This window comes from Frankliniella occidentalis, unplaced genomic scaffold, assembly GCF_000697945.3.
Source record: "Frankliniella occidentalis isolate FOCC.00 unplaced genomic scaffold, Focc_3.1 Scaffold212, whole genome shotgun sequence".
Lineage (NCBI taxonomy): Eukaryota > Metazoa > Arthropoda > Insecta > Thysanoptera > Thripidae > Frankliniella > Frankliniella occidentalis.
Window position 1 is genome coordinate 475,117 of NW_026267338.1, and position 11,747 is coordinate 486,863.

Here is an 11,747-nt window from a genome sequence, read left to right on the forward strand (position 1 = left end):
CACCCCACCCCCCTTCCCTGCCTCCTGGCCGGCTGGCAGACGGGTGGGGCGGTATGGTGGAGGTGCCGTGCCCGTGCCGGAGTAGAGGGAGGAGGCGATGGTGTTGGTCTTTACATTTTCTTGCTTTATTATAGAGTCTCTTGTGGCTTTCTCTACCCAAAGATAAAAATGTCTCGTCTTGATAAAAACAAAATTCTGCCTATTGGCGTCGTCGGAGGAAAACGAATGCGTTCGACATCGAGATTAGTCCTTCAAGGACCCACCTGCCGAATTTGGATTTTTTTGGTGCACGGGTTTTTGAGAAACAATGTGAGAAGTCTTCCCGTGCAAGGCGTTGCGAGCGCCGCGCGGAGCCCGCCAGCGCGCTGGACGGCCGAGACTTTAGCCTCCTCTTAAGGCACCGATCCGATCAGGCGCGGATTACGTGGTCCGGCCGGAGGGGGGCGATGCACCGAGAGTTGCCTACATACAGGAGGGGTTTTGGATCAAAAATTGCATCCCAGCCAGAACTGTAGAATCGCCCCCGCGTCTGGTTTCGATACGTCGATTGCCTGCCGTCGATGAAGATCTGATAGCGAGAGGCTGCAATGCTTATTTGCTAGCTTCTAGCCCCTTGTTGGCTCCTCGCCGCACTTGAGCCACCTCCCGCCCCTGCCATGCGCCCCCAGCCCCATCCCTTATCTAGTAGCGTCGCTGGGCATTAATTAATTTGCATTAAATGTGAACATCAAAATGCACAACAACGGTAACGCATTTTTTTCAAGTGCATTATGAGCATTAAATGCGGCGATGTATATAAAATGTACGTAAAATGTGTTGCTGTTGGGCGCATTTCAATGCGCGTTACTACATCTGCTTATGGAGTTATTGCTCACTGCTGCTCAACCGGCACCAGTGCGTGTGGGCCAGTGCTTTCTACATCCATGGGGCCAGGCCAACACTCTCGCGTGCACACAGTTGCGGTTTTTTGACGGGAAAAATGCTCCACTAAAATGACTACCAACAACAGCTTTTATAAAAATCCTTTTTAGACAGTCCATAAAAGCCCCCTCCCCCTCCCCCATTGAACATTTTTAGATATCAGTACAAATTAGAAAAAGACAATCTTTAATCTGCTTTTATGATCAAATCGTGGACGGTACACAAGCATTGTCAGATTGTTCAACTGTAACAGGATTGACCACAGATACAAGATAATAGGAAAAAAATAAATAGAGCAATGTTGTGCAGTGATTAAACTAAAACCTTTAATATAAAAGTGTCTTATAAAAGACAAAATTTTCCAAAACTTTCACATTTGTTTTACTTTTGATTACGTCATAATTCATCAGACATTTTTCAACTATGAGTGGTAACTTAAGTCATCTCATTAATTACGGAAGCAGCTTCAGTGAAACCCATACCCTCTAAGGTATAGGCTAAATTGTCCGGATTTCCATCTTCATCAAATTCAGCATAATGTTGCAACCATTTTCTAGCACATTCTGAGTCATCGGTAGCATCTGAGATAATCTCCTCAATCTGTAAGGCAAAATAAATTATCAACATGTTCATTTGGTTTAAGTTGCTGTACAACAACATTAACACTTTTCCAAATCATAAATTAATGATACCTGTTTCTTAGTGTACTCCAACTTTGAAGCTACCTTCCTCCATGATGATGATAAAATATTAGCTAACGAATCCAAAATTTTTTCATTGAAGGAACCAGGCTTTTTCTCTTCTGTCTCATCTGAAATAATATGCATTGTTTGTCATCTCAAATACCTCAAGATCAAAGATGATAGTAACTAAATTACATAAGCATAGCTAAACCATCATAGACCCCAAAAATATAGTACCTTCTTTAGTCTCTTCCTCCTTCATAGTTTTCAGTAACTCATCCTCCTCTTGTTCATTATCTGCTCCATTTTCTTCTGTTTGACCATCCAAAACTTCAGGTTTTGCTTCATCTTGAGGAATTGCCAACTAAGCAGGGAAAAAAATGTACTTTAACACATTTGCTACTTAAAATAAAATTACCACAATAACTTCATTTTTAGTTACCGATCCTGTTGTAGGTCTATCCTTAGCAATCTTTCTGATCATTGTCTCTAGGTATTCAGGCAGTTTACTGATATTATTACTACTCAGGGTAAAGAAATGAGGGCTCCTTCGAGCAAGAAGCCGCAGTGCTCGCCAGCCAAAGTTACCATCATTAATTTTTCTGTCAAAGAAAATAAAAAAATCACATGAAAATAATGACCACACGCATGTGTAAACATATGAAAGCCAAAATAAAACCGTACTTGTAGCTGTCTTCCACCATAGCACTGGGGTCAGATTGCTCAATTGCTTCCTCAAAATATGAATCAAGTGATGGAAGGAAATCTCTGTCTCTTCCTCTACAAGCCTCTAAATTGTCTGGGCAAACATTCCACAGTTTGGTCAGCTCAGCACTATAAAAGAATTAGGATGACACAATATGATTTAAGATCAAACTGCAACAAACTCTTTAGGTAGAGTTCAAAATTGGGCACTGTATACCTACTTTCCCATATAAGTTTTTCCCTGACTAGCAGAATCTCGTATTAAGTCACCAAGAGCCTTTCCTTTCCTTCGTGGTTTAAGTCTCTTTCGGTCACTTCCAGGTTCATCAGTGTCAGTCAGCCCTTTCTGATTTCCCCCAGGCGTCTGAAATTCTTTACAGCCTTCATTCTTCCAATTACTCCACTGCTCTTCTCGCTATGTTTTTTGGAAAACATAAGATTGGACTTTTAAAAGCAAAATAATCAATTTGTCTTCACAGTGTGCAATATATTTCTTCAATGCTTCCAACTGTTCACTATATAAATAGCATTTAATGAAAAAGTTATTGTATTTTTCTACCTTTAAAATGTGTGTTACAGCTTGCAAGAAGCTAGGTCCATCAGGTGGTGTTTCACGAATTAATCTACAAATTAGCTCTGTTGTCTCTTTCACCCACTCAATTTGCTCTGGTTTTAGTTCATAATTTTCACTGCAAAAGGAAATATGAAATTTTCACAATAAAGTCAGGAGAGATAGATAAAAAATAAAATACCAAAAATTTATAGATAGAGATACTTACGCTTTGAATTTCACTTGAGAATCGAGATATTGGAAAAGAATAAGAAACTGAAGCAATACGTAGCGCCGAAAGTTTGAATCACTTAACTGAAGTTCTAATAACTTCTGGTTAGTGAGGTACTTGGCGAAAAACACTTGAGATGATGTGGAGGAAAAGCCATCAACTTCCATTTTTGTTTCCTTGTCTTTTAGTGGAGCGCTATCTATTTTTAATCTCTTGCTGTCTGTAATGTCATCAAGCTTGTAGCTACTGAATGCAGATAACACATTGTTTGAGTGCTGAAAATTAATGCGGAAAAGTTCATTAGAAAATGGCTTGTGCCAATAAGATTGCATGTAAAACAAATTTTGGGGAATCAACTCACAGAAGAAAAAGTTTTCCAATGTACTTTGTTGTAGCACTGATTGGGGTTTCGGAAATAGTCTTGCAATGACCAAAATTTACTGTATAAATTGTAATCGACTGTAATCCTAGAGGAAAAAGCAGACAACCACATAAAACCTCAATTCTTGTAAAAGTATTCATGTAAATAAGTAAGAGCTCAACTGCATGTCTAATCCTTTTCAACTTACTTCATATCTGCCTTGTACTCTTCATTCTGGTCATTTTCATCTTCCAAAATTTCTTTCAGATTATCTGAGGCTTCTGCACCATATTCAGTAAGATTTTCCAGATTAAACTCACTCACAACATTAAGCCCTGAATAAAAAAATTGCTTTAACATCAAAGATCAATTAAATTGAAACAATGCAGTGTAAAACCCAAAAATACCATACCTGAGCGTTCAGAAAAGGGAAAAAATTTGGCAAGAAAAAGCAGAATGCGTCCACAGAATACAGTATTTTGAGATCTTGACAACCTGCGCAATAAATCTGTAAACAACAATGATTATGAAACCAAAATAATGGTATCCAGAAAATGGAATCACCTCACCCACAATTAAATAAATGACACCATTACCATTGCACATTCTTAAAAGGTTGTTCTTGCATTGAGTAAAAAACATGTCTTCCTTCCAAATAGATACATTCTCTTCAACATAGGCAAAAAGTTGCTCACATTGCTGAAGAGTTAAGGCATCAAAAACATCTCCCAGGAGCACAACAGGCATTGTTGGAGAACATAGAGAACGTTTGCACGCAATAATGCAATGTGTCACAAACTGCTCCCATACAGACACATCATCAACACCCTTTTCATTGCGGCGTGCTAGTTGGTCAAGGAGATGTTCTCGCAATACTTGATCCAGTGCGGACTTCTTATCAGACTCACTAAAAACAAAATTGAATAACACACAGAGGAATGGTAGATTGTTAATCTATGACTCCATAAGTAAAAACAACATGCTGCACCACTGATGTCTCTTACTCTGCAGTAAACAAATTGAATTTTTTCTGAAGGACATCAACATCTTTTTCAGAAAAACTAGATGCGTTGACAGCTTCCTGAAACAGATGTAAATATGAAGTCTCTCGGTAAGATGAAAACGAGTCAGGATAGAAAGGTTGCAGCGAATCAAAGTTTCATAGGCGACAAATGTTTGGTTTTTAAAATTGAGTTTCTTCCCAAGGCAGACACTTTGTGAGCCGGCAATAAAGCAAAACAAAGAGAGGGTTATGATACGGTTTCAGTTTTGTTATTGTAGCTTACCCGATAACTATTTTGCATCTTCACAAACGCAGTAAGCTTCGCCATTTTTTCCTGTTCTTTTCTCATTCGAACAGAAGTAAATTACAAGTAAATGATTCGACTTTAATGTTTGGAGAAACGACTGCCGTGGAATACGCGAACGGGGAAGCCAAACATTTTACCAAGAAAAGGGTGAAAGGGGGGGGGGGGCAGTGGGGTTGAGGATGAAAAATTTAGACGCAAGTGGCCCGTGATCGCGCCCCGCGAAGTTTAATCAATCGAATCGCTTTATCGCACGGTTCAAAATGTACTCTGCTGTCATGTGCCGTTAAGCCGTTTTCGCTGCCTGAATTTAAAAAAAAGAAATTTCATTTGTCTCACTGGCATCTGGGCTGCTGTGATTTTTGTGTGAGTGCTATATCTAATAAAGAACACGAAGCCGAATCATGGTAAAGAGACGATTTGGTAAGGTTACTTTGTTCAAAATTTGCGCTGGAGAACAAATGTGTTATCCGGGACGTTTCCTGAGCGGGAAACTTCCGGTTTCTCTCAAAATCACGTGACAGCTGCAAGCAATTGATTAATGACAGTCGTCAAACGTCAAATGCGTCACAGGTCAAAAGAAGTGTGCCTCCGATCCCTCCCTCCCATTTGCACGTGTTCGTGGAGGTTACTTTGTCAAACTTTGGAAACAGTTATTTAAAAAAATTTTATTAAGAAGTCTACCTTTTAAAATGTCTATGTACGATAATATTCGCGCTCTGCAATACGTCGACTTCTTAAATCTCCAAAACAACGATGCCGACACAGATGCCTCAGCATTTTTTAGTAAGTTCTACATTGGAATTTTGTCTGCTTGAGAATAGCCAAATGTGTGACGGGAGACGAATGAACGATTGCCTTTTATTTTTAAGATAGTGCCCTGGAAATGGATAGTTCCCTCAAGCTCAGGAGCAGTGAAAAATCCCAGCTGTCATCTTTTAGTGATAGCGAAAGAACATTAACACCTACTGCATTCAATCACACTTTCGAAGGTACATATTTAGTTGCTACTTTTGTTTTGTTTTTCCACCTTATTTTGAGTAATTTACTACTGTAACATTGTCTTGTAAGGTGTAAATAGTTCTACTCTCACTCCAAAAATTGCCATTGAAAATAATACTTCTTCTCAAAAAAGAACTTCCAAAATTAATAATTGTGAATCTCCAAGAAGTGCCTTAACTCCAACTCGTTCAGCACTGAACAAGTCTAAGGGTCGAGCAGGCAAGTACTATTCTCTTTTGAAGTGAAGTGCATAATTGACTTCGAATATAATGTCCCTCATTATATTATACCAGGTGAAAAGTTAGACCTAGGTACTAAAAAGGTCAATTGGGAACTTGGGCAGGATAATAAGAAAGAAACCAAGTCAATTGCAGATAGCCAATCAGGGGAGATCCGTGAGGAACAATGTGTGTACACAAACAGGAATAAGTTATAGTGTTTGTTATTTATTTTATTTTTTGTATCAAACTTGATTTTATTTTCTTTGATATCTGGAGAGGCAGGAATTAAAAACTAACTCTTCTTATGAATTTGGCATATTTTAAACTGTCTACTCAGGTTCACCTAATTTGCTTCATCTAATTTCCAGTTGCTTTCAATGTCATACCACCTACACCAACTGCTTTGGGTCCTGCCCTTGACACATCGACTCCACTAGTGCAGAATGGAACTGTTCCAAAAAGAGATGAAAGTGGTAAATCAGCTTCCAGTAAACAGAAGCGACGTTCCAGAAGTGCGGGCCCTGCTCCTGCATCTTCTCCCAAAACTGAGGAAGAAATGTTACTGTAAGTTGTTCTTTCTTTCTTTATCCATTCATATTTATACTTTTGCATTCCCAATTAGGATCGCAACCTGTTAATTTTATTGACCAGGCAAGCTTTGGACATGCTAAAATTGAATAGTGGACGCAAATCCATTTCAGCAAATTTGAATCAATCAATCTCGCCTCAAGTTTTTTCAAATGACCATGGAACTTCAAGCAAAACTCTCCGTGAAAATCAAAGAATACAGGGTAACATTTCTTGGTGTGTATACTGTTACAAGTTATTTGATTACAAGAACAGTCCTTAATGTTTTAAAATTTGTTACAGATGAAACAAGGTGCAAACGTAAACTATCGCCAGGTTCCAAACATATACGAGATTCCACCCAGCAGCCTGAAAAATTTATAAGCATGGCAGAGGAAATTGCTCGCATTCAAAAGAATACGCCTACTAGATTTCGAACGGTTCCAAAATCTGCATCCCTGAAGGGTTCAATTCAGTCTAAACTGGTCAAGAATATCCGCTTACAACCAAAAAGACCTGTTCCCCAGAATAGCCGTGTGCCAAGTGAAGCAAACAGTCCAGATCTGCAGGGACCCAGAAAAAAGGCAGTACAAAAAGGTGTCAGAGTTGCTCGATGGGAAGCTCCAAAAGTAGAACCATACAAGTTCACAGAGCAGAGTAAAGAAGTAAGTGCAACAAGTGTAATATTTTATGGAATTTTTATCTATGTTGTCCCTTGAAAACTTGTTTTATATTGTAGCTACCCAAGAAAATGTTTAATTTTGACAAGAAGGAACATTTGTTACTAAGAGACCGCAGAACACCACTAAAGAGGATAATTCCAACTACAAAAGTTGAACCATTCAGCTTTGATAAACGGGATCAGGAAATAATTAAACGAAAGGTGGAGCGTTTGAAAGGGGTAGGCATCATAGTTCTCTTAAACAGTAGAATGCTTTAGAAAGCCACTTTAAATATTGATTGTGAATTTTAGGTTGCTGCTGCACCAAATATTCAATGTACTAAACCTGCAACCAGGCAGCGCAGCAAGGTAAAGTAAAGCTAGGACATTTTTGAACATTGTGTGATACCCCTGATATACTTTTATCAATAATTTAACAAGTTAAATTTTGTTTTCTTCTTTCAGTCCCATAATGGTGTAATTTCTGCAGGAGCAGGGGAGCAGGTTCGTCATGCGCGTGTACCAGTTGTGCTATACAAGGCTCCGTTCCAACCTCATTTACCCCCACACAAGCCAACTAGACCTCTGCCAGTTATGCTGAGTACTGAAAGACGTGCCAAAGAGAGAGAAGAGTTTGAGGAGCATTTACGCAAGAAGGAAGAACAGCGTTCTGCTGCACTTCACCAGGTAATTTCTCTAATCCTCATTCCATTTTTATTTTAATCCTGTTATGATTTTATATTTACTGTATTATGGGATTCAGTCCATCAAAACTAACAATTTCCAAATCTGTTTTTCCACTTCCTGCAGCTACAAGAAAGAAGAAGGCTTGAGGAGGAGAGAGAAATCCAACAGCTACGTAAAGATTTGGTTCACAAAGCCCATCCAATGCCAGCATACCATAAATTTAAAGTGAAGCCATCAAATGCTCCTCTAACCAGTCCACATTCTCCAGCGTTTAGTCATCGCATTGTGCATGTGACCAGAGATGGTTCTAATGATGAACCCATGGATTGCTGATTCATGTCAGTGTCAGTGATTATTTTTTTATGCTAGTCTAGCTAATTTATTCCAAGTTTTGTCTTTTATAATTTTCTTAAGATTTAAAGAATATTTTTACTACGTTTCAATAAAAAGGACTATCTGTACACTTCCGGCCTACTTTTGAATTATGTGGCGCATTTTACCTCTGAAGTTCTCATACCCATACATCATATTCAACCCTCAACTGTTCTCACAAGCAGACAGCAGACGAGGAGTGTGCTTCTGCCATCAGAACTGGCATCTATGGCGTTTTCACTCAAGCTTTCTGACAGGGTTCGTTTTCCCGGAGAGGTAAATATCGTTTTTTGATATCAACTCAGCAATACCGTAATACTTCATGTCACCTTTCAAGTCTTCAAAATATCCTTTGTTGGTGACATTGATGGTAAAGGGAATAACCCCATCGTAACTGTGCGGTTATGTCAAACCAGATTATTTACTCTTGTGCTCCACATTATGTGAACCTTAATGTTTTTCAGTTTAGGTTTGTTGGAATTACCAATGCAAATTATTTGGGTCTGACTAGTACATCGTTTGACATGGCCTGTTCGGTGAAATCATGATTGGCTGGGTATTTTCCTAACAAACTCCTAACCTCCAAGTTCTCTTGTCAAGTTAAAAGTAACTTTTCGAAAAAGAAGTCAAATTTATCTTTGTTTCGGATTACAACTTCTTTGGTTACAGCATTTATAACCTAGTCACTGCCAAACTTGCAAACTAGCTATGGGATCGTACGCAAACCACGTGACGCATTTTGGGGGAGGGAGGGGTCTGTGAAAACACCACTCACCACCACCAGGGGGGAGGGGGGTGTTTCGGCCAAGTCACGTGACTATTAATTACATGCTAAAATAAGCATATTTTTGAGAAAGACTAGCACAAATCCGTTTATTTCGTGATAAATCACTAAAATCTGCCGGTGTTTAATCAAAAAGTCACCACGAAATTAAGTTTTGACTACCAGCAAACATACACTTTTTATTAAAATGCTCTATATAGTCGTAAATACGTCAAATAACACATATGCTGAAAACCACGTGAATATGGAGGGGGGAGGGGGGGGTCCCCGAAACCACCACAGACCACCACAGAGGGGGAGGGGGGTGGTCAAAACCCACCAAAAAACCGTCACGTGGTTTGCGTACGATCCCTATGATCTGTTGAGGGTTTTTTTACACAATTGCGCCTTACTTATCCATTCTTATACTTCAATCTTTTTCTTTATCTCAATAGGAACTTCATTTCTTGTTTTTACATTGTAAATCATACTTTATCCTTAATGTTCTGTGAAGCTTTGTGCTCTGCAACTGAGGATGCTCTAGCAACATGATTAATCTCCTATTTTACCACTTCATTTATTGATCACCAAAGTCATACCTGTCTTATCTAAGAGTAAGGTGCAAAGGTATCTTCTTTTGGACAGCTCCTAATAAATAACAATATGCAGCGCTTTTTAACCAATTTACATGGGTTGGTGTATGTTTTAATGAAAGTTATCGTGGACATTTTGAACTCCCCCATTAATGTGACTGATGCAGGTGTAAACTTGAAGATTTATGGGGACATCTTGTATTATTTCCCGCTTCTTAACAAAATAATGTGTTTGTTTGTACATCTAACATCTTAACCAACCGGGGATATTTGGAATTCCCCCTGTCAAAGGGACTGATGCAGGTGAATGCTGGAAAAGGGGGTGAGGGTGCTGGTGCTTGCTCGTGGTGTGGTGTGCGCGTAAAGGCCTTTTGGCATGCTTTGGCTTGGCAGGCCAGTCTATAGTCGCGCATGTCGCGCATGCGCCACGACGCCGTGCAGGTTCGGTGCGAGGGGAGGGGCTCGACAGCGGGCCGCGGGTGGGCCTTCAGTCGCAGCCAGGCGGGCTTAGCCTGGCGACGCGGGTGGTGGCCGTGGGGCACGGACTGCAGTGGTCGCTGCACGGCCTCGCGGCCGTGAGGCACTCGCTACAACCTTAGTGGTAGTGCTTTGGCTGATAACGGATCCTCACTCTCCGAGCCCGAGGCGGGGACAACTCCAACCTTGAGCCCCGTTTCCGCCCTCGGGGTGCCTGGTGCCTGTGGGGCACTGGTCTGCCTGTGCAGGTCAGTCCGGTGTCGAGGCAGGTGGGGCGGTGAGCTTCGCGCTCTTTGGGGAATGTGATAGGAAGACGCCCGAATACCCAAGCCGTGGGCCTACCACGCCTAGTGCGCTAGTGCGGCCGCGGAGGCAGTCAGCTGACCCACCCGAGACGTCAGCTGCTAGCCTAGCTGGTGCGGTGGGGGTGGGGGGAGATCCTGCAGCAGTTGTGGGGAAGGGCCACGTCAGGGTTCAGGAGGTTCAGGGGAGCGCCACCGTCTGGCGCACTCCGAAGGCAAGTGGTGGTGGCGCTCCGCGTGGGGCTGGGGCGGGGGTAGTACAGGGGCGGGGAATCACCACACTGCCCCCCCCCCCTCCCTGGTCCCATCGAATGACCTAGTTCCTGACCGCGTGACGTGCCGCGCGCCGAACCTGCCGGACCCGCTGACGTCCACGCGTCGTCGATGTGGCGTCATAGGGGCACCCACCCACCCGTCTACCATTCATCCCACCCCCGCCCCCTGGAAACGTTGCTATTTCGGTAGACGAGTTAAATTTATACCTCGCTTTTCGATTGCTTGTCTCGCCTTTTGGCTGCCTTGACATACCAGTGTGCACGTGCGCGACGCACGTCGCCTCTCCCTTGTTTACGTTGCGGCCAGAGACGCGGGAAGACAGGTAGTTCACTGTCGCCGCGCGGTCCGGCGCGCTGACCGATAACGCCCTGCAGCAACAACCGCCGAGCAGGCTGCTCGCCCCCGGGATGCACCACTCTCTGTGCCGGGACCCCTTTGTGCCTCCCTGGCCACAGCGGCCACCCTCCCTCTCCCACCCAGTCAGAGGCCAGGACCTCACCTTGACCCTGTCTGTCGTCGCGCACCTCCGCCGCGCCCCGCCGCGCCCCGCCGCGCCCCGCCGACTCCTGACTGGCTTCTCTGGCCTTCCCCGGCCGGCCCTGGCCCTGGCTGTCCTGCTCCACCTGACGCCGCGCGCGGACGACGCCAGTTCACCCCGGGGAGGCCCTGTCCCAGGTGTCGTGGTCTGGACACGTCCGACTCCTTTCGACCTGTTTATGGCCTTGTGGTTCGCGTGGTTCATGCGTTATCGCTGACGATCACTGTTGGGAGGTATTGTTCTCGTGGGGGGGATCGCCTCCACCCTGGCCCCGGCACGGCGCGTTCAGGGCGCTCAGCCGTTCAGTGCTCAGCCCCACCTCCACCTCTACCCCCGGCTGCATGGTTTCCAGTACGTTTTCATTTTCTCCGCCCAGCGTTTTGACATCACTCTTCAAGTGACTCAGGGAGTAAATCCAGTTTTACTCTCAACGGCCGCGCCCCTCCACTACCCATCATGGATACTTCCCTATCTTCATCTCACCACCCACCCATCATGTGGACTTCCCTATCATCATGGGTCCCACTCG

At 43.0% G+C, this 11,747-nt stretch overlaps 3 protein-coding genes across 7 annotated transcripts in view; 2 read left to right on the plus strand and 1 right to left on the minus strand.

Moving 5' to 3' along the window:
- Positions 1-1,222: 1,222 nt before the first annotated feature.
- LOC113203774 (THO complex subunit 1) lies at positions 1,223-4,912 on the minus strand. The gene is made up of 14 exons (XM_026418629.2): positions 4,739-4,912; positions 4,457-4,533; positions 4,049-4,359; positions 3,865-3,960; positions 3,661-3,787; positions 3,453-3,558; positions 3,089-3,366; positions 2,869-2,998; positions 2,531-2,724; positions 2,289-2,438; positions 2,047-2,206; positions 1,842-1,968; positions 1,614-1,732; positions 1,223-1,521 (listed from the first exon to the last, which is right to left on the minus strand). The coding sequence occupies exons 1-14, from the start codon at positions 4,802-4,804 to the stop codon at positions 1,357-1,359; spliced, it is 2,106 nt and encodes a 701-aa protein (XP_026274414.1). The 5' UTR covers positions 4,805-4,912; the 3' UTR covers positions 1,223-1,356.
- Positions 4,913-5,148: 236 nt separating this feature from the next.
- Positions 5,149-8,360, plus strand: LOC113203703 (targeting protein for Xklp2). Its single transcript, XM_026418504.1, has 12 exons — positions 5,149-5,182; positions 5,333-5,545; positions 5,632-5,751; positions 5,831-5,980; positions 6,055-6,168; positions 6,351-6,546; positions 6,634-6,773; positions 6,853-7,214; positions 7,289-7,450; positions 7,523-7,579; positions 7,676-7,897; positions 8,021-8,360. Exons 1-12 carry the CDS (start codon positions 5,164-5,166, stop codon positions 8,228-8,230), a joined length of 1,965 nt encoding a protein of 654 aa, XP_026274289.1. The 5' UTR covers positions 5,149-5,163; the 3' UTR covers positions 8,231-8,360.
- Positions 8,361-8,424: 64 nt separating this feature from the next.
- Positions 8,425-11,747, plus strand: part of LOC113203704 (ubiquitin-conjugating enzyme E2 W) — a 10,537-nt gene continuing 7,214 nt past the window's right edge. For 2 of the 5 annotated variants that reach the window (XM_026418507.2, XM_052272596.1), the window contains exon 1: positions 10,096-10,350. Coding sequence is in view for 1 of the 5 variants with exons in the window: in XM_026418509.2 (XP_026274294.1) it covers positions 8,498-8,545 (48 nt within the window). In the remaining 4 variants the exon portion in view is untranslated. Of the gene's footprint in view, positions 8,546-10,095; positions 10,351-11,382; positions 11,570-11,747 lie in introns of those variants that run through there. The other 3 variants (XM_026418509.2, XM_026418506.2, XM_026418508.2) reach the window with 3 other exon arrangements.

Excerpts from the sequence above, each read along its gene's own strand:
- LOC113203774 (XM_026418629.2), bottom strand. The coding sequence starts at position 4,804 with ATGAGAAAAGAACAGGAAAAAATGGCGAAGCTTACTGCGTTTGTGAAG. Across the intron at positions 4,360-4,456 it reads TTCAATTTGTTTACTGCAGA|TGAGTCTGATAAGAAGTCCG; the intron begins GTAAGAGACATC and ends TTTTGTTTTTAG. Across the intron at positions 1,522-1,613 it reads TGGAGTACACTAAGAAACAG|ATTGAGGAGATTATCTCAGA; the intron begins GTATCATTAATT and ends TTTGCCTTACAG.
- LOC113203703 (XM_026418504.1), top strand. Across the intron at positions 5,981-6,054 it reads CAAGTCTAAGGGTCGAGCAG|GTGAAAAGTTAGACCTAGGT; the intron begins GCAAGTACTATT and ends ATATTATACCAG. Across the intron at positions 6,169-6,350 it reads GGAGATCCGTGAGGAACAAT|TTGCTTTCAATGTCATACCA; the intron begins GTGTGTACACAA and ends TCTAATTTCCAG.